The following is an 18520-nucleotide window of genomic DNA, read 5'->3' on the forward strand; positions in this document are numbered from 1 at the left end:
AAGCGATTTTTCTGTGGTTTCAATTTCCCTCCCCCGGCGGTGGAAAGCAAACTCGGTCGCGTCGATTACACCAGCGTCTTGCAGGTATGGAAATTCCAACGTCTGAAGAAAATGTCGAGCGACTTCTTTCGAGGGCTCGATAAAGGATTTTGAAATGGATAGAAGGTCGATTTGAAGAGAGAAAAAAAAACTGCCATTTGAAAACCATTATCAGTGCAGCCCGGTGGTGAATGTTACAAGCGCTGCAAATATCCACCTTGACACCCCTCGCGCCAGAGACAGCGAGACACGAAGCGTAATCATAATCAAATGATTGTTATCTTTCAACTTTATGAAACGTTTCGGGTTTTCGGCTTACATTGCATAAACTGCGCCATGGAAAGGTTGTTCGCTGGCATCTTCTGGGCGAAAGGAAACCCGATCTTCGAGCAGGTCGAAAATGCACGCTGAAAAACACACGAACCGCTTGCGAAGGGAGTGTCTGACTCGTGGTTTGCCAACGGATGCCGCTTTACTTGGGAAAGTCCTGTTTATGGAGGAATGTTTGTGCCTGCCTCGCTACATTGTGAGAGGCGTTCGAGGGTGTACCACTGTTTCTACCGAGGCCATATGCCCCCCAGCCTCTACTTCCTCCCGGCCTACCTGCCACCGGTGCTTCGGCGAAAGGATTTTCCCGACGGTGAACTTTATTGAAATGCAGAAACGCTGAGCTGGAACCTTGTGAAACGGAACCGACGAGGAAAGGCAGGCGGGAAAAGGCTTTTCGCTTTTCTTCTGCTGATCGAGCTGCAGGCGGCTCGGGTCGGTGCTGGCTGAAGGTGATTACTTTGAGGATATTATCAGATTTTCAGAGAGTACTTTAGGGCAGGTTCGGAGGGAGGCGGGTATGTTGGGATGTGTAATGTTGGCCCCCGGAGGGGGAAGAGGGTGGATAATCATTGACGCCTGCCAAGCACCCTAACAAACCCATCCCCGCTCTGACTCCTGGTATCCCCTCAGCTCTACCAAACCCTTCACTTACCGGAACAACCTTTCGCAGGGGTGTCAATACCGCAAGACAGGAAACACAAAATCTCGCACCCTTCGGGCTGCAGTTTGTGGCAAACGGTCCGCTGCGCACGTGCTGGCACGGCACGAAAAAGGGAACACGGGAAAGCCGAAGACACGGCTTGAACAGGGAGGAATGCAAAACAATTCGTTAGTGTGCCTGATGCCGCTACTTTGTACACTCCTTCCGGCCTTCGGTACTCGTTGCGCAAGATTCGAACTGTTACGGAGACACCCAAACGAAGTGAGTGCGCAGCTCGAGCACTTCCTTTCGCCCCGGAACGGGGTAGCAACTCTCACGGAGGACACCATTCGCGTCGATGTGCCACCCGAAGGCACGAATTTAAATTAGAATCTGTTGGTCTCCGGAGTGGCGAAGCCCACCACCACCACCACACTGCGGGAAAGCGGGAAAGGCGCGAGGGTGGTGGTTGGAAAAAATTTAATTAAATCCTGTTATTTTACCGAAATTGGCAATGCCATTAACTTCGGGCGGTGGATGAAGGACTCCCGGAGGACTGCATTAGACAGGCACAGGTAATAAGCAAGCAGTGCCATGTTTTCACCTTTGCCCTCCCAGCCGAAGCCACCCGGGGCGGGGTGGGGTTTAATTTTGTTTTCGGTGCTCGTAAAAAGTGCACGGACAAAAATGAGGTTTTATTTAATGTGGGGTTTCCTGTTGCCGGCGTGAAATCACCCAACATGCTATTTACCTCCAGCAGGAGAAACAAGAGATAATTTACCACACAATATTGGACACTAGGCTAGATGGTTATAAACTGTTGGGAAAATTAGAGACAGCAAACGATATTGTTATTTTTGACCAAATGATTATGCAACAGAACAGTTTTCCTGAAATGTCAATATTAAGTTGGTACTCGTACAAGTAAACCTTTCTACAAAACTCGATAGCGAAATCGAACCACTCTGGTCGGAAAAACAAACTCCCAAAAGCTCATAAAAACCGATCTTAGTGTGGCTACCGAAGCAACAAGCGGCGTTCGAAGAGTCGAAACTGAAGAACTCTCAACATAAACCGCAGGCAAAAACTTCGCACCGCTCGTTAGCAAATAAAGTTTCACAACGACTCAACTTTAACGTTTCTCGACGTCCTTCGGCCTTTTTTTCTACTCTTCTCTCCATCTGGCACGTCTGGAACCATCGACAAAGCAATAGTGTTTGGCTTAATGATTTCATGCCTTATCCGAAGGTTACAAACACGATACGCTTGGGTAAAAGCTATTCCTTCGATAGAAAGTGCTTGTAACGGTCATTTCATTTTTACGCTCTGAGGTTCACCCAAATGAGATACGTTGTTCGAACACGGAATGGAGAAAAGAGAAACCAAAACATAAGAATGTATTTTAGCTTTTTTTCCAAGAATATAAATAAGACTCACGTAGTGAATAAGTGTGTGGAATGCATGTAACCTGATAATTTTCGAAGGATCGAAGGATGATAATTTTATTATTTTTGTAATGTAACAGAAAACAATTATTTTGGAAGAATACAGTTTTCCTCAATTTTTACATGACAATAGAAGCCCTTTTGTTCGTAAAGTGAGAATCCAGCATATTTTATAGAAACAATATGACATCATGAAGCATTCCTAAGAATGTTGAAGGTGTATAAAACTCTTTGTTCGGGTAGACTAAGCACCAAACGTTCATTGTCACTATCGATCACCAGCGTCACCATCGGAAAGCATTACGAAACGCGCCTTAGAATCCACCGGAAAATATTCCTCCATTACTTTTGTCGTTTCTGGCTGGTGTTTTCCTTCCCCCGTTTTTTGACTTTCCCTTTTGGGAGGCCTTCATTGAAGGTAATTTTTTCCCGCTCGTTTAGCAATTCGTACCGTCGACATAAAGGGAAAAATGGCTTCGTCACGGCAGGGTAAGGCAGGGCACGCGTGTGCTGGTGCGCCCTGCCTCCTTGCTGGTACCTTGGTGGCGTTTGCGGTTTTTCCGGCTGGTCGCAAGAGAGCTTAGCGGCAAGCGGGGGCGAGGTTACGCTTGACTAGAACGCTAAAGCCCGCTAAGGATTCCCCCTTGCACGCCTGCCCGGCCGACACGCATACCATCGCCCAGATTGCTATCTCCCGCCCCTAGCAAAGGGAGGGGAAGAGCACGTTATTGTGCAGGTTTTGTTTTGTTCTGGACTTCTTTTCTTTCCGGAAAACCAAAGCAAGAAATATTCGGCACCAACAGCTACGGTTTCGACGGTTTCATTGACACCGTGGACACAATGCGAAACAAGGGACGGAATAAAATATCATGACCATGCATAAACTCGTGACACACGAAAAGTTTCCCAGTTCGAGCACATGAAAAGGTGAACTGCAAAGACGAGAAGATCGGGCCGTAAACGTGGATGAGTTGGTTCGTGCTACTTTTTCACTTCCCCGTTTGCCCTGGTCTTTTCACGTCCGATGGCCCACGAGTACCTTTAAGCTTGACCGGAACGATTCGGAACTCGTGTATGACGAGATAGACTCGGAGATAAGGATGACGAGTCATTTCACAATTCGACCGGAAGCGAGACGATTAGAATTGCTCATGGTCATGTTGATTTGATGATGGTTTTATCACACTAGATTAATCCGCTCGATTACCCGCGTCATATCGGGACAGCAATTTATGTTTGGAAAGTGGTGGATTTTTGTCACACTTCGGTTGCCTTACAAATAAACAATCACTGTGCATTTCTGTTAGGCAGGGAGTTTTACTCGTATTTGATCGACACGTTGAAGCGAACCAGCAAAAATAAAAAAGGCAGTATAAAAGCAGGTCCTATAGTCATCCTTATCTCTGTAGTGACTGCCTTTGATGAACATTGTTTCATACATTTCATGTTTCCAGATGGCTTGTTAACCTATTACAAGGGCGTGCTCATCAGAAAGAATCATCAGAATTGGATAAAAATTCGATTTTCTTTCCGTCGGCATATCGTAACACAAGAAGATAAATTGTTACGCACATCAAAGGTCATAAAAAGCAAAAGGTAAATAAATAATGGCTTCCACGGCAACTAAATTTCATCATCCCAAGACCCTCTCGTTTGCTTTCGTAGATCATTTTCTTCGATCGGATACGATTTGATTTAATTAGGATTTAATTCTCTTTTCTTGACACTCATAAGCCGCCAACCATCGGCGGCGTACAACCCCTCGATTCGAGACATCGACAAATCAGGGGATTTTTTGGTTATCATTTTGTTTTTCCACACCGATTGCCCTTTTTCCCGCTTTCTGCCGGTGTGTCACTTGGCTACACTCCATCGAGCAAAACGGGCATTCCCGGCCCGGCGCCACCGGGGAGGGACGGTGTTCGTTTTGATTAGCGGTTCTGAGCAAATATTTGTCTTCCCAAAGAGATGGGCTTTCAGCAAAAATGGTGCCGGAATCGGCCGGAGCCATTTAGCAGGAGTTTTCCACCGTCGGAGGGGGCGAAATAGTGGTTCGATACGAAACGGCGCACAAACGAATCCGAAATGAAACGGAAACCGGAATCGCCATCAGCGCGTGAACTCTGCCAAGTGTAAATTGCGCCTGAAACAACAAACGGCACAACACGCGGCCAAAACTCCTGACGGAATTAAGTGTTTGTGCTTAATCTCGTCGAGATTACACAGGGAATTAACGGTCCTTAGCGACGGTTGCCGATCGACGTCGATGGTTGGCCGTCTTCGGGCGGGGACAAATGGGAAAGAAACGTGACCTAAGTGAGGCACCACCGGGGGATGGGGGGGGACAGAGCCGGAAACGCACGGACGGGCTGGGGCTACAAATAAATTGACCACATTAAATCGATTAAGATAAGACCTCTTTCGCCCGCTGCGGAGGAGGTGGTGGCCGGCGTTAAATGGACGAACTTGGGTCAGTTTAGTCTTCATTTCCGTCCCTCATTTTACTCCATTTTCCGCCGGGCGGGAGGTGTCGATCCGGTGGTGGGGCTTTTTTTTCGGAATCGACACCGGCACCCGCCGGCTGCTAATCTGCGCCACATTACGGTCCGTTAATCTGCGCGCTGGCGTTGGGATGAGTAAGTACGACAAAGAGATCAGACAAATTTGTGACGCGGTGGGCGGATGGGGACGAACTTTGAAATGCTCCAGGGCTTGGGAACGGCAGAGAAATGGTGGTAAATATTTTTGTATAAATAATTATCTGATTTGGTCGGTTTGAAAGTTGATCCAGATTACGGACAGCGGGATTAAACTGTTTGGTTGTTCAGTTCGTCGTTTGTAACCCAACAGAACTTGTCAAATAACCACGATAGCAGATCAGGATCAAATAAAAACGGTTTAATGGCGATAAAAAAATATCATGTTATCTGTATTGCAAAATTATGCGTGCACTCAGAAAAGTTAATCGTATTTATTAATGCCGTTTGTTTCAATAAACGTTTGGATTCGATTATCAGTTCAGTTTGAGCTCATTTTGCATTGCAAGTGAACGGGGAGAAAGAATAAATGGTAAAATAGAATGTATTAAAATAGAATGAATTTTGCTCTTATTTTAAAATATTTTGACAATACAAATAGTACAGATAGTTTGTAATACCTTTCAGTTATATCAACATTCCTTAAGTTCGTATACATTAAGCACTTTACTTCAGCAATGATCCTTGTTCATTTCAAACAACAATATGAATAATTCGTTGTAAGACTTGAATACATAAATCAGTCCCATAGATGTGTAGATATTAGCACATTTTGAGTTTTTGGCAACTTTTAAATTTTTCTACCTTCCTATTTGTTTTTATAGATCGACGGAAATAAATCGATAAAAAAACCCTTCTATCCCACATTGATGTATGGAATCAATTGCAATGCATTCACAACACTTCATAAATCAGATGTATCGTCATGCCACCGAATGACACCATATGAATATCTCCATCCGCACATGGTAAGAAATACGCAAGAGCCGCCATCTCGCCATAAGGCTTCCATAACGCACCTTTCGTGCACCATTGCGTGCCTTCCGTCCGCGGTTTGAATCGGCGCCGGTGCCGGAAATAGCAACTGTTGCTATCGAAAAAACTGTTGATCGCTTGACGGAGCAGAAACTATGCCTTCGTTGCCTGTGTGTGTGTGTGTACCAGTGCCCGCATGTATGTGGGTCACCGGCCGGCCGGGAAATGTGGCCAAATCGGTTGCGTGAGGGTTCGATTTTCTTCGCCATCCGCCGGATCGGAATGGAATGGCGGAAACCGTGCGCTATTTCCGGACCGAACGAACCCGACGACAACCGGACTCGGCCCCAGGCCGGGAACCTTATCTCGGGGGTATGAACTATGCGAGTCAGGAATTAATAGCCAACTCGGCGTATCGGTCAATAAAATCACTTTTACGATCACTTTCAGCAGCAGGCCCAACGTTGCCTCTTTCTTTTCCCATCGCGCGCCCCTTTTCCGACCGAGCGGGAGGGGGCTGAATGCAGCGGTTCAGTTTTTCCGACAGGAGACGACCATTTCCTGACAAATGACCTCCTCCGAGGCCGGTGCGCCAGATACGATCGGAGAAGTTGTTACAACCACGACAAAACGACCGCTTTCAGTCATGGGCGGTTGGTTGGGAGGTTTGGCAAAATTCGTGAGGGGGAGGGGGCCCAAGAAAACACAACCGCCGATTTCCCGAAATGCCAACCCGTCATGCAGCGAATTCCGTTCGCTCCGATCTCGAAATAAATCGCTCGGTGATATCGAGATACCCGCCGCCGGTATCGGGTTCGTTATTAATTTGGACAACCGTACCGTTTCGTGGGGCAACGGACGGTTTTCCACTCTTTTCCATTCTTTTCCCGCATTCCATCGCAAACCCGGGGCGGAAATGGAAGAATCCATCGGTCGATGCACGGTACACCGCAAGGCATGGAAATACCGCACCGAAAATACCACAAAACATATTTCATTCGGAAACCCCCACCCTCCAAACGGAGCCCGGAAAACCCCCCTCGGTAGCATTAGATCATAATTTTCATCAATCATTGTCATTAGATTGCTTTTATAGGAGAATAATACTGCGCCACCGTAGACGAAAGGAAGAAGTCACCCGGATCGTTGCTTGGCGGTAATGTTCGTGGTCGTACGATGGAACCACACCGAAACCAACGAACCCACACCGTCGCGCGGGAAAAGAACTCCACCGCGTGTCTGCTTTCGTTTTTCTCAAACCCGGTCGTCTCCGGGACTGGTGAAGCTTTTCTTGATTTGCGAGCTCGGAACAAACAACGCCTTGTGACTGTCTGCCTGATGATCACAGACCAGGGGCGTGTGTGTTTTTCTTGCAGTGAGAATGGATTTAGGAGTCGGGAGAAAGGGAAAAATCGATGCCAACCCGTGAAGGGACTCAAGCAGAAAAGCGTCTTTAAAATCATGAGGTTAATTTTTCATACCAACGAACTTTGTCGGTCTCAAATAAGGGACGAGAATGAAGAAGTAATTTAGAAAATGGGGAATAAATGACAAGCCACATGTTGATGCAGAGGATGTGATAGAATATGGTATACTTCAGTGTATGATTGAAAATTAATAACATGTTTGTGATGTGTGAAAATATGTGAAAATTTTACAGTTTAATAAAACACAGAAAGCAAGAATTCTCGTAATTATCTTGAAAATATTGTACCAATTAAAGGTTTTACTAACTGCCCGTCATGATAGTGCACCATTATTAAATTATCATACACCAAAATAAATCACTCTTCATTCTTCAACAAGCGATACTATCCTAGCGTTTCTTGCAATATTTATTCGACAAATTGTTTCCCCATTACATCGTACATTATTCTCATGTTCTCCCTCAAATCCATTCCCAATCAAACCCGTTGCTTTTTTTCTTTACTCTACATTGTGGCTCGTTCAATACAAATTGATCCTAGTTCGAACAATGTCAGGGAGCCTCCTTATCATGTGGCTACCGTTTTTCCTGATACATTTTTCTGTTCTCTTCCACCCGCAAACAATTCTCCGTCAATCACAGGTAAATGTGTTTATCGTCAGTTGGTTAATAATCGAGCAGGTGGATGATTTATGAGCGAGCTGCCAAAGCTGACTAACGCAGCCATACACACACACATGCAAGGGCGCATAAACACACAAATGGAATGCCGAAACATTTTATCATCATTATTCGAATCATGTTGTGTAGAACAACCGATCCGTTGCGCTCAATTTTCCCATTCCGTGTCTCCAACTGTTACTGCTTTATTTCCACTGTTTCCGACACGAGCCACGGCGGGACACGCGTTCTCCGGCGAAGCACGGTGTACACGGGCTTGTCATGTTCGTCCAACGACCCTCACCCGGTGGTCCTTTCCCCGAAAACATCGGCTCGCTAAACGTTCACGTCGGCCCGATACCCCTTTGAGTGAACCGTCGGGCGCTGGCTTCGCTCATACAGCCCCTACCGGGAGCAGTGATTCAATTGGTCACTTTTTTCCTTGTCCAAAACTCCAACCCTTCCCCCCTACCCTTGGAGTGGATGGTCGCGCACCCTTCCGGTTCGGTCGTTTTTCGTTTGATTTGTGCTCGCTGATACATTCCTTCCATGTTCAATTGAATAGTTTATCAATGTTGAAAGAACCGACACAAAACAAAGAGCCACGTTCGTTCGATGCTTGACTACCGAGGGCCGTGGCGCAGCACATTCCCCTTGCCCGTGCCCCAATGCCGACATGTGTATTTTTCCTTGCCGGATTCGAGCGGCGGGGAAGAGTTGCTAGAGTTTCGGAATAAAGGTGAGTGACAAGACGGAGTAGCACTAAATGTTCAGCACCGACCGGTGTGTCTGGTAGCTCTATTACGGAATTCCACCTGCGAGCTGCAATCAGCAGGCGAAACAGCCGGAAAAACGGTTCGTGACCGTCCGATGGAGACGCCCAGTACCTCGTGGAATGTGAGTGCACATCGAGTGAGGAATTTGATCAAAATAGCTAGACAGGTGTATTTGGCCGGGTCGCATGTACTTTTCTTGCAGCAGATGGCACAGAAAAGTTTGAAGCATACGTTATAGAAAGAGTTGCCGTATTGAACTGGTCACAAAAGATCGTAAAATATATTTTGTTACTACACGGAAAACGTTTTCCCCCTTTTTTGGCGATTGAAAAGATTTTAAATAGCTGAAAATTGCAAAACATGTATTTTAATGCTTAACTTTTCAGATTATATCTTTTACTGTACCCAAATAAAAATGTTAAGGCAAGGGTTAAAAGTGAACAATATTTTTAAGGAAAATGTTTAAAACAAACTAATTTATATTAAATGAATCTGTTCCAACAAAGATTCCTACACAAAAATAATTACCCCTTTTTAAATTACGATATTCATATATCAGCGAAATATTTCTACAACATGCTTAATAAGCTTCCAGACTGGCATTATTAAAGACTCATCAACAAATTTGAACCATTTTCAGAGATGTTGAAAACAAGCTACCTCGGGGGTTCATATTTGTACCGCATTATGAAACTCCTAACAATATGGTAACGAATATGCCCGTTTTTTCACCACAAACGCAAGCCATCCGATAGCCCATTATAACAGCCATCAAAAAGCATCCTATGGCGATTAATCAGATCCTTTTTTCCCGAACACCAGCCATTCTACACTGCAGTATGATCCCATCCCCGTCAGCATCCTCATCCTCATCCTCATCATAGTCATCATCATCATCACAGCGGATGGGCTGGTGTCGGACTTCCCGCTGGGAAGGTTTCATATTGCTCGCATGCGTCATTAATTAGTCGTCGAGAGAAGCACGACCACGTCCTCTCAGCGCCACACGTTTGTTCTAATCGGGCGGTGAAAAAGTTTCCTTTTCATCTGGCGTAACGAGCACGCCTTTCTTTCGGTCGCCCGGCAGAAATTGACCAACCCGTTCGTTAGGGTGTGGGCTTTTTTCCCGGAAACTCCGCATTGCAGGTCGATCCATTGACGCCCGATACGATGGCTGCTGGACGGTACTTCATGCTAGCGTCCTATATAGAATGGTTGCGTCTAAAATGAAGATTCATTCATGTAACGTGAGGAGAAAATTCTTGGTAACAATCATGCATCATGGAAAATGTTCAGCAGATGAGATGGTTTTATGAAGGTTTTCTGAGAATTTAACACTGGTAATTATTACTAACATTCTGTATACCTATTTATTATGTTTGTCTAAAACATAGTTTTCCCCAAGCTAAGCACTGCTTTCATTAAATGGGAAAGCCTCCGGAAAGGGCTATTTACAAAACTGTTTCCGAGAATCACCCGCAGAATGTGTCCTGTTGTATTGCTGGAAGGTAATCACTGTGGTACCAATCAATAAATTCTCATCCTTATTCCCACAGCGTTTCTCGCTCATTCCTCCCTTCAGGACCATTGCCAACCTCCCCCCCCCCCCCGCTCGAAGGCGCGAAAGTGACGAAAGATAGCGTGTACATAATTACCCGCAGGGTCAAAGTGCTGTCGGATTCGTCGGGAGAATTCGGTGTTCGTAGCACCTCGTTACGTGTTCCCAGATTCGGCTGCCGATAATGTCTCCAATATCTCACCGCCGCTGGCCAGTTGTTGCCACCGCCAGGCTACACGCACCCCCGACTCCCTTGTTCAACCCCCTGTTTCAAGAATCGGATATTCACTCTAACCGACAAGAAAATTACCGACAATTACAAATTCACTTTCCACCAAACAAATCACTTCCGGCCTTCCGACGGAGCCGAGGTGTTGAACACACGAACACACTACCGCCGTAGCAGTGGGTCCTCCGAGCCGGGGGAATTAGTGTGCAGATTGTCCTTCCGTTAATCAACCCCTCACCCTGTGTTCCATTTACCCGCACGCGTGCGTTTCTTGGGTCTTGTTTTGTGGCCGATGTTTAAGCGGAAAGCGGTGTCATTCGGTTTCCTATTGGATTGAAAAACACAAACCGATGTGCAGCTGGTTCCGGTCGAATGGAGGAAACCACTTTGCACACGGGTTGTGGATTTAAAAGGCAACCAAGGGCGACTTAAAGCGCCCCATAATCGTTAGTTACCTCTGTGCGTACGGAAACGAATCGGTAGCGGAAGTCGTTTGCAAGTTGAGGTGGAAAATTGCTCCATATCTACATAAGGCCTTCAGGAGGTTTTGTTTCGAATAACTAAACTCTGGCGAAGTGGGGGAAGGTGCCTATTCTTCCCCCTCCTTCACTTTCCTTCCGAAAGGATCATTATCACATATAACCCAGAGCTCGAAGGCGTTCGATATTTATGTGCGTGCGAGAAAGGCAAAAACCCACCCCTACTCACACTCACGTGGATGCACACATGTGCTCGAAGAGGACGATTGTTTTGACTGAGCGTCTTCGCAGCCGTACGCGAGCACGTTCGGAAGTGAAATCGATGACACCGTCTGACAACCCCAGGCCCGGCTCGTCAGTTTGTCAGGTGAGGTTAACCCTGACGGGCCCTTTTCCCTTTTACTTCGGCCGCGTGTGGGAAGATAAATTGAATCCTACGCAACCCGAAAGCGCACATACTCGCATAGATACGCACACTTACACCCCGAAGGTCCATGTGATCGCGTTTGGGTTTTGTGGTTACCAAACGGACGGGCCGCCGTCGGTGCCAAACCGCAAGAAAGGCCAGAAATAATCCTGAAGCGATGGAATAATAACCATTTCATCGCCGCCGAGGGACGAAAGATGTCCCGGCTCGAGGAAAAAGGGATTCCTATTTCCTCCATCGCCGACCGTGCTGTAGTCGGCCAGCGGTTTTCCTTCCCCGAGACGAACGGGGCCATAGAGGGGGTGGCGGTGCGTTTGCGATAATACACTGCATAATCTATTATGTGTCACATTTGGCTGTGTAAGTGAGCACGGTTTATTTGAATATAAATCTTCTTAATGTACTTATCTGCCAGCAGACACACCGTTCCAATCGGCATTGGGTCGTTTTGTGGCGTAATTTCGGATGAATGTTCGTTTCCGCTCCTTCGAATGCTGTTGAGTTCGTTCGCAAATGGTCTAAAAATATCTAGGCCGTAAGGTTTAGTGGTTTGATTTTAACTAGGTACGAAATTCGAAGAAATCTGGGACATACGGATGTCCTTCCTAGCTTTTACACTGTACCTATTCTCAGTAACTGTATTGAAAACGAGTTTCAAATATATATTCCAATCATCATAACATTACTACTGCCACGGAATGTGAAATTCGAAGAAAATTGAAGTCCAAACATTTCTTGGAAAGCAGAGAAACGTAAATTTGTTTTGTAACTATGTGACGAATAAAAAAAAATGTCATAGGTAATCAATAAAACATCGCCAGTAACGGATAATTTAGAACTATGTTTGAAAACCATTAACCTGGATATAAAAATGTTTTCCCGTAAGAAACTAAAACGGTTATTAAAAAATAACTTGTGAGTTTTGCTTTTAAAAGTTCATAAGAAAGGTTATTATTTTGAGGACCAGAGGAAGAAAAAATTTTGTTTAACCCCGCGTCAAATATTCTTGGAAATATTTCACACGTAATACAAAAATAATTCTTATTATTTATTATGAAACCCCATGTAAGATAATGTAATAAAAGATTTGTTTCACCTATATAAACCAAAATTGAAGGTAATCAAGACCGATATATGCGATTTGTTTGACGCTTACCTGTCATCGTAGACGAATCCCGCGTTCAGCGTGTTGATGTACAGCACGAAGGCCAGCGAGCAACAGCCTAAACTAACGTAATCCATGCTGCAACGAAAGCTGAAAGAATAGATTCCGGTTAGTATCTGCACTCTGCACAAGCTCAGCACAAACATGTGGCTACAGCTACGGAAAGATTGGTGAACAATTATACCGATACTCTGTGCACGCCGAATAAACGCATCGCTTTAATCCCACATTTGGTTTGAAATGATACCTTTCTCCCCTAACCCGGGGCCCGCGAGTGTTTTCCCCGAGAGGAAGGCCGTTCCCGAGGTCGTGAAAGAGGATTGCTTATTTCGCAACTATCGATTCTAGATTAATTCCCCGCCCCCTCGAATGGCGATGCGATGAAAGGCTTCCGGAAAGTATCCGAAATCGTTCCGCAACAGGTCACCCCCAACGGAGCACATACAATCGAAAAAGCGAGCGAATCGGACAGGGCTTTTCGGGGGCCAACCTTCCTCCCCCCCTTTCGGCCCTTCGATGGTGCGCGTCAAGCAACCGAAGTGCAACCATCGGCATTTATCCAATCCGCTTTCACAAAATGGACACGCCGAGCGCTTCCATATGGCGCCCGGGTTTGAACGAATGGCGAGAGTAACATCGAATCAGCATTTCGATTGGATATCGATCAGCGGTACAAGAAACATAAACGCCACAAGCCTATATATCGAAATAAAGTGGCCACTCGCATTGGGGGTCCGGTTGTTTCTTTTCCACCCACCCGCTCGCATGGTCCGCTCCTCGCTCCGATTGGGACCTTTTGCTCGTCTGCCCCCTTCCGGTCCACTAGCACAGATTATCGTAATTAAATTCGTATCGAAATTCAATTTATGCACAATTTTGCAGCCCACGGCGTTGGCCCGATGGCGCTGAGCTTGGGAACTACAGTACGCCGTTCATTACGACACCGACGACGACGACGACGACCACGAGAGAGATGAAAGGCCGAAAGGATTTTCCCAGCATGCCGGGATGACACTGGAGGGTAAAACGTATGCGTGTGTGTGTGTGCTGGGTCGGCCCGGTTATGGAACATTTATTCTCTATCCATGCACACACGCACACACAGACACACATAGACGGCAGCATCGGTCGGTATGCTGGGCAAACAGTAAAAACCGATAATTCTCAATACTGTCCCGGCTTTGGTCATTAAATCTGAATAAATTGATACGCTTTGGTGGCTTGCGGAGGGGTAGGGGGGGAGGAAGCAGAACGAGGAAGAAAGCAGGGATATAAATCGGTTTAGTGCAGCACCGGCCAGCACGTGGGAAAAATGTGCATTACCCAGCTTCCAGCCAGGAGGTGTGTGTGTGGAAAACACGGCAAATGGGAAAAACTCGCTCGACCGTTTTCCAATTTCTCAATCCATTATGCCCGATGTTACAGGCTGGAGAGGACACAAAAAATTACGATAAGTGGCACAGGGTGTGGACTAAGGGAAGGGCGGAAAAAAAACGCGGGAGACGAACGCATAAATGTTTCCAGTTTATGAGACAGATTTATATCACCTTCGCACGAGAGCGGTGGTGATTTGCACGATACGGGGAATTGCCCCCGGACACATTATGGTAACGGTCTTCCCCCGTTAACTTTTTGCTCGATTTGTATGTAGAAAATTGTTCTCTATTTTGTATGCGATAAAAGTTTTGCTTGTTACATAATTTGTTGACAACAGTTGCAATAAGCGATGTCCGAATAGCCAATTAAGTTACATTTAATTAGCCCCTTTCTTTGTGGCACAATGGAGCTCAAAAGTTGTGCATGTGCTTAGGAAACAGGTATTTTACATCCGACCGACGGGAAAACCAAACCGGGTGCACGGACAAATGGAGCGGTACGCTTGCGATGCGATCGTTTGCTTTCCCACTTTCAATATATGCCATTCATCAGAGAGCTTTTTAAACTGTTGCAAAAATCTCCCAAAAGACACTCACATTGCGAGTTTTTAGCCACCGAAGGCAATCCCGGTTTCGGAAGGTTTTGGATAAGCCTTTTTATTTCTTCTGCCTTCAACTAAAGTCTGGTTCAACAGTATGGTTTGAAAAAAAAACAGCGTTCCATTTCGTTGTACGAAATGAAACTTCACTCCCCTGATACGCTTCGGTTGGCAGAAACTTTGGCTCGGATGATGAACACTCATACCCGTCCGTGGCACACACACACACACACCCAAACACCCCGAGGAAGTGGAACATATTCATGCGTCGACGTATGATTTTATCGTACAACGCTCATTCAGCGTCAAACAATGAGCTGAAGAGGGCTGCCCCGAGCCTCCGGTTTCCGGTGTATCCATTCGCCGAAAAATATTCAACGACCGGATGAAGGGACGCCATCATCGAGATCAGGCTGCCGGGGTTTTTCCGGCCGGGTGGTGGTCCTGGACCCGGCAGCGAGGATCTCGGTATGAAAATTACACATCAGCTTCAGCGCCACCAGGACGCAGCAGCAGCAGCAGCAGATTGGGTTGGCTTTTCATTGCATATGTCATCTCACCTGAGCTTTCCATTCAGGACCCCGTTCGTCTCCCTGTCTCTCTCCCTCTCACTTCCCTGTGCACACATAACTGCATCCCCGGGTGTTGGATTGGATCGCTCGGCAGGTTTTCGGGGCCGCATTCCGGTTCGAAATTCATCGCTCGTTCCGCGTGGCCGTGATGTGTGCGAGCGTACGTGTGCCACGCGTGGGAAACGAGTGTGCACCCAACCGTGCCGTGTACGTGTGCGAGCGTCATTGTGCGTGTTTCAATGTGCAGCACACACACACGGCGGTTTGCGGATTTTCCGGCTTGCCGGTATAAAAGCCTGCACGCTTTGTACCAAACGCAACCAATGGGGAGAGGGCAGGGGTGGGGAGGAGTGGGGAGTGGCCAAGCCGAAGTCAAGTCAAAGTTAGCTAACGTGATTTATGCCAAAATTAAACATTTCCACGTACAAATTATAATCAAAAATTCAAATTCAAACCACCTTTCGCACCGCGGGCCTGCAGGGAAAACTCCCGGGCGAAAAGGTGACTCTTGTCGCCGTCTGAGGGGGGGGTTGAGTGCGAAGGATAGTGTTGGACGTTGAATGAATGGCTTCATTGGAATTTTCGGGCATCGTTACCGTCACCTTCCGGCTCGATGCAGCGCTGCAAACGTTCGTTTCTAAGGCGTGCGCTTCATGCGCGGTTATCTCTCCGGCAGAACGGTGAGAGCCCGTGAAAAGTGCACTCAGCGCGGGAGGGGGGATTTTCATTAACCTTCGCCAGCGCTCGACATAGCCGGGCTGCGCTGGCGGTGCATCTGATGCGAGAGCAGTTTCTAAATGTTGCAAAATTAATGCACCGAGGGAGCGAAAGGTTCTGATAACGATTTACATACTGTGCACGTGGTGGAGCTGCCAAAGAATGTGGAAAGCCCTTTTGGAGGGCGAATATATAATGGAACCATTTGCACACTTTTGACGAGCGGATTACAATCGCTTGACATTGCAAGCATTTTAATGTCAACAATTAAACTATTCATTATAGATATTTTCGGGACTTCCAAGTAATAATCCAAAGTGTTTTCCTAGAAACCTTCAAAAATAAAGAGAATGAAAACCATACATAGTCAAGTCAACAACGAGCTATAAGTAGGCACTAGTGAAAAAGCTTTCAAACATGAAAAAATAACTCTTGCATTCAAAGCAATTTTTCTTTATTTTAAAACCTCAAGAGCAACTGCACTTGACCTCGTTGAGTTCGGAAAACTCGACCATTAGGTGCAACAGTGCAGCCGAACAAGATGGACTTCCGCCTCGCAGCTGATTCTTCTCCCAAACCGGAAGTCTTTTACTCGTGCTGGCCGAAATGTCGAAGAGCAAAAGGCCCGCGTTTCACCTCCTGCCTCCTCGGGTCGGCCCGAAAAATACCTCCTCGCGAAGGAAGGGCCAACAAAACGTTAGCCAAAATGTAATTTATTTCCTCGCTTTGCTCTGCTTGCGCTCTGCTTCATGGTAGATGCTTCTCCTCGCCCCAAAAACCGAACGCATAATGGCCATTCTTTTTCGTGTACGTGTTGGTGCGTGTGTGTGCACAATGAACCATTCTTTACCGTGGCGGGACCGAAGAAAAGGAAAACTCACTTTTTTTCCGCATCGCAATGCAGGAGACGTGTGTGCATATGTGTTGGGCAAAGAAAATGAAACGGAAAAGCTTAAAGCTCCATCAACAAAGGGAGCTGGAGGGTTAAGCAAGTACATATTGTGATGGATTTATTTACCCATCGGTGCGATGGATTTTCCACCTGGAGCGTGGAGTGTGGAGTGGATGAGAAAAATCACATTTGACGGTTTATTTTCCACCTTCGCTTTCCGTCTGGTAAGAAGCAGCACAGAGACGCCTTTGTTTGTTCTTGGGTTTTGTACGTTTTTCGGTTAGATATTGATCAAATTGCTTTTTCAGTTCCAAAACTCAAAACCTTTTCTAAACTATACACACACTCACGTGCGGGAACAGTTTTTCACATCATTCAATCGTACGAACAATCGTGTGAAATCCGTCAACCTTTTGTGAGATTTCCTTACTTTCCAATCGAGCTTGTGAAAGGCACGGACGAAAAGAAAAAAAACCTCTCCGTCGAAAGAATGGAAACAATCTAAACTTTTATACTAATTTTGGATCGCGTACGAGCGTACTCCAAAAGTGGAGTCGGGATGAACCGAGCAAAAGGTGAAAGAACGATGCGGCACGAAACCCGAGCCGGGAAAACCGGTAGGCAAACGAGTGAACTTTAATTTTCACCGCCATTTTCTCTTTATTTAGATTTGCCGTTCGCTTTTATTTGTCGCATTCTCCAGGTTTCATTTTGCCTCCCCACCACCAAATGGCAGGGTTAAAAGCGCTGCGATGGAATGGCCAAAACGGGGCCCGTTGCACGAAATTCCTCAGAAAAAAAGGAGTTTCTTCCCTTCGGTGCGGAGCGTTTGTTCGTTTTCCTTTCGCTGGCCGCTCGCTCGACCGGGTTGCATTAATGGTGCTTGAAACTTAAACCGATGCTCATTAAAATTAAGATGGCTTCGTATTCTTCCTGCCGAGCAGTTTTTCTCTTTCGCTTTCCGTCGGACTGCTCCAAATGGGCCACAACCGGGCCTGGGGAAAAGGAATGTTTGGGGGCCGAGCCGAGCTACCCAACCGCACAAACACCCCTGCAGGCAGTTTCAGATAATGAAATTTTCGAGAAGACAATTTTCTTCAACCTTTTTCCAACCGAGGCATTTTGTTCCACCCCTTCCACACGCCTTCGGCCGGCTCTTCAACCCGCGCCGGCTCCGTTCAAGGAGTCTCGGGATCAACATTGGAAAATAAATAAAACGGAAAACTTTCTGCAACTTTCCCATTTCCTTCGTACATTCTGCGATCACTTTTCCCGCTTGGCCCACACTACTGTGCAATGGCACTCTGGCAAGCACTAGCGGGCGACGGTGGTGTACGTACGCAAGGGAAAAGCATCTGCAGGATGTCACGGAATGAACTTTGCATTGGCCGGGGCCCCGAAAACCCCGCAAAACGGAAAAGCGACCGCTCGGAAATCGAGAAGGTCGGCCGGACGCGGGAACACTTCGTGTGGAACAGATTTTCCAGCAGACTGGCAGTGAAGCCCTCGCTTTCGGGCAGGCCAATCGAAGCGCGGCTCCCGCGGCCAGAGGAAGGCGTTGTGAGAGCGCCCGAAGGGGGAAAGTTTGGCCACCAGAAGCCCGCCAGGGAAAACGGGGCCCGTATGCTGGCAAAAATTGTGTCTACCATTCGGCATCCCGGCGTGACCCGGACGTTTC

General features: G+C 46.7%; 1 protein-coding gene across 1 annotated transcript in view; it reads right to left on the reverse strand.

Moving 5' to 3' along the window:
- The window catches only part of LOC131294975 (protein O-mannosyl-transferase TMTC2), a 118064-nt gene extending 105301 nt beyond the window's left edge, over positions 1 to 12763 (reverse strand). The window contains exon 1 of the mRNA XM_058323033.1: positions 12678 to 12763. Within this exon, the coding sequence (XP_058179016.1) occupies positions 12678 to 12763 (86 nt within the window). The remainder of the gene's footprint in view (positions 1 to 12677) is intronic.
- Between the last annotated feature and the right edge of the window lie 5757 nt (positions 12764 to 18520).

This window comes from Anopheles ziemanni, chromosome 2 (assembly GCF_943734765.1).
Source record: "Anopheles ziemanni chromosome 2, idAnoZiCoDA_A2_x.2, whole genome shotgun sequence".
NCBI classification, from domain to species: Eukaryota; Metazoa; Arthropoda; class Insecta; order Diptera; family Culicidae; genus Anopheles; species Anopheles ziemanni.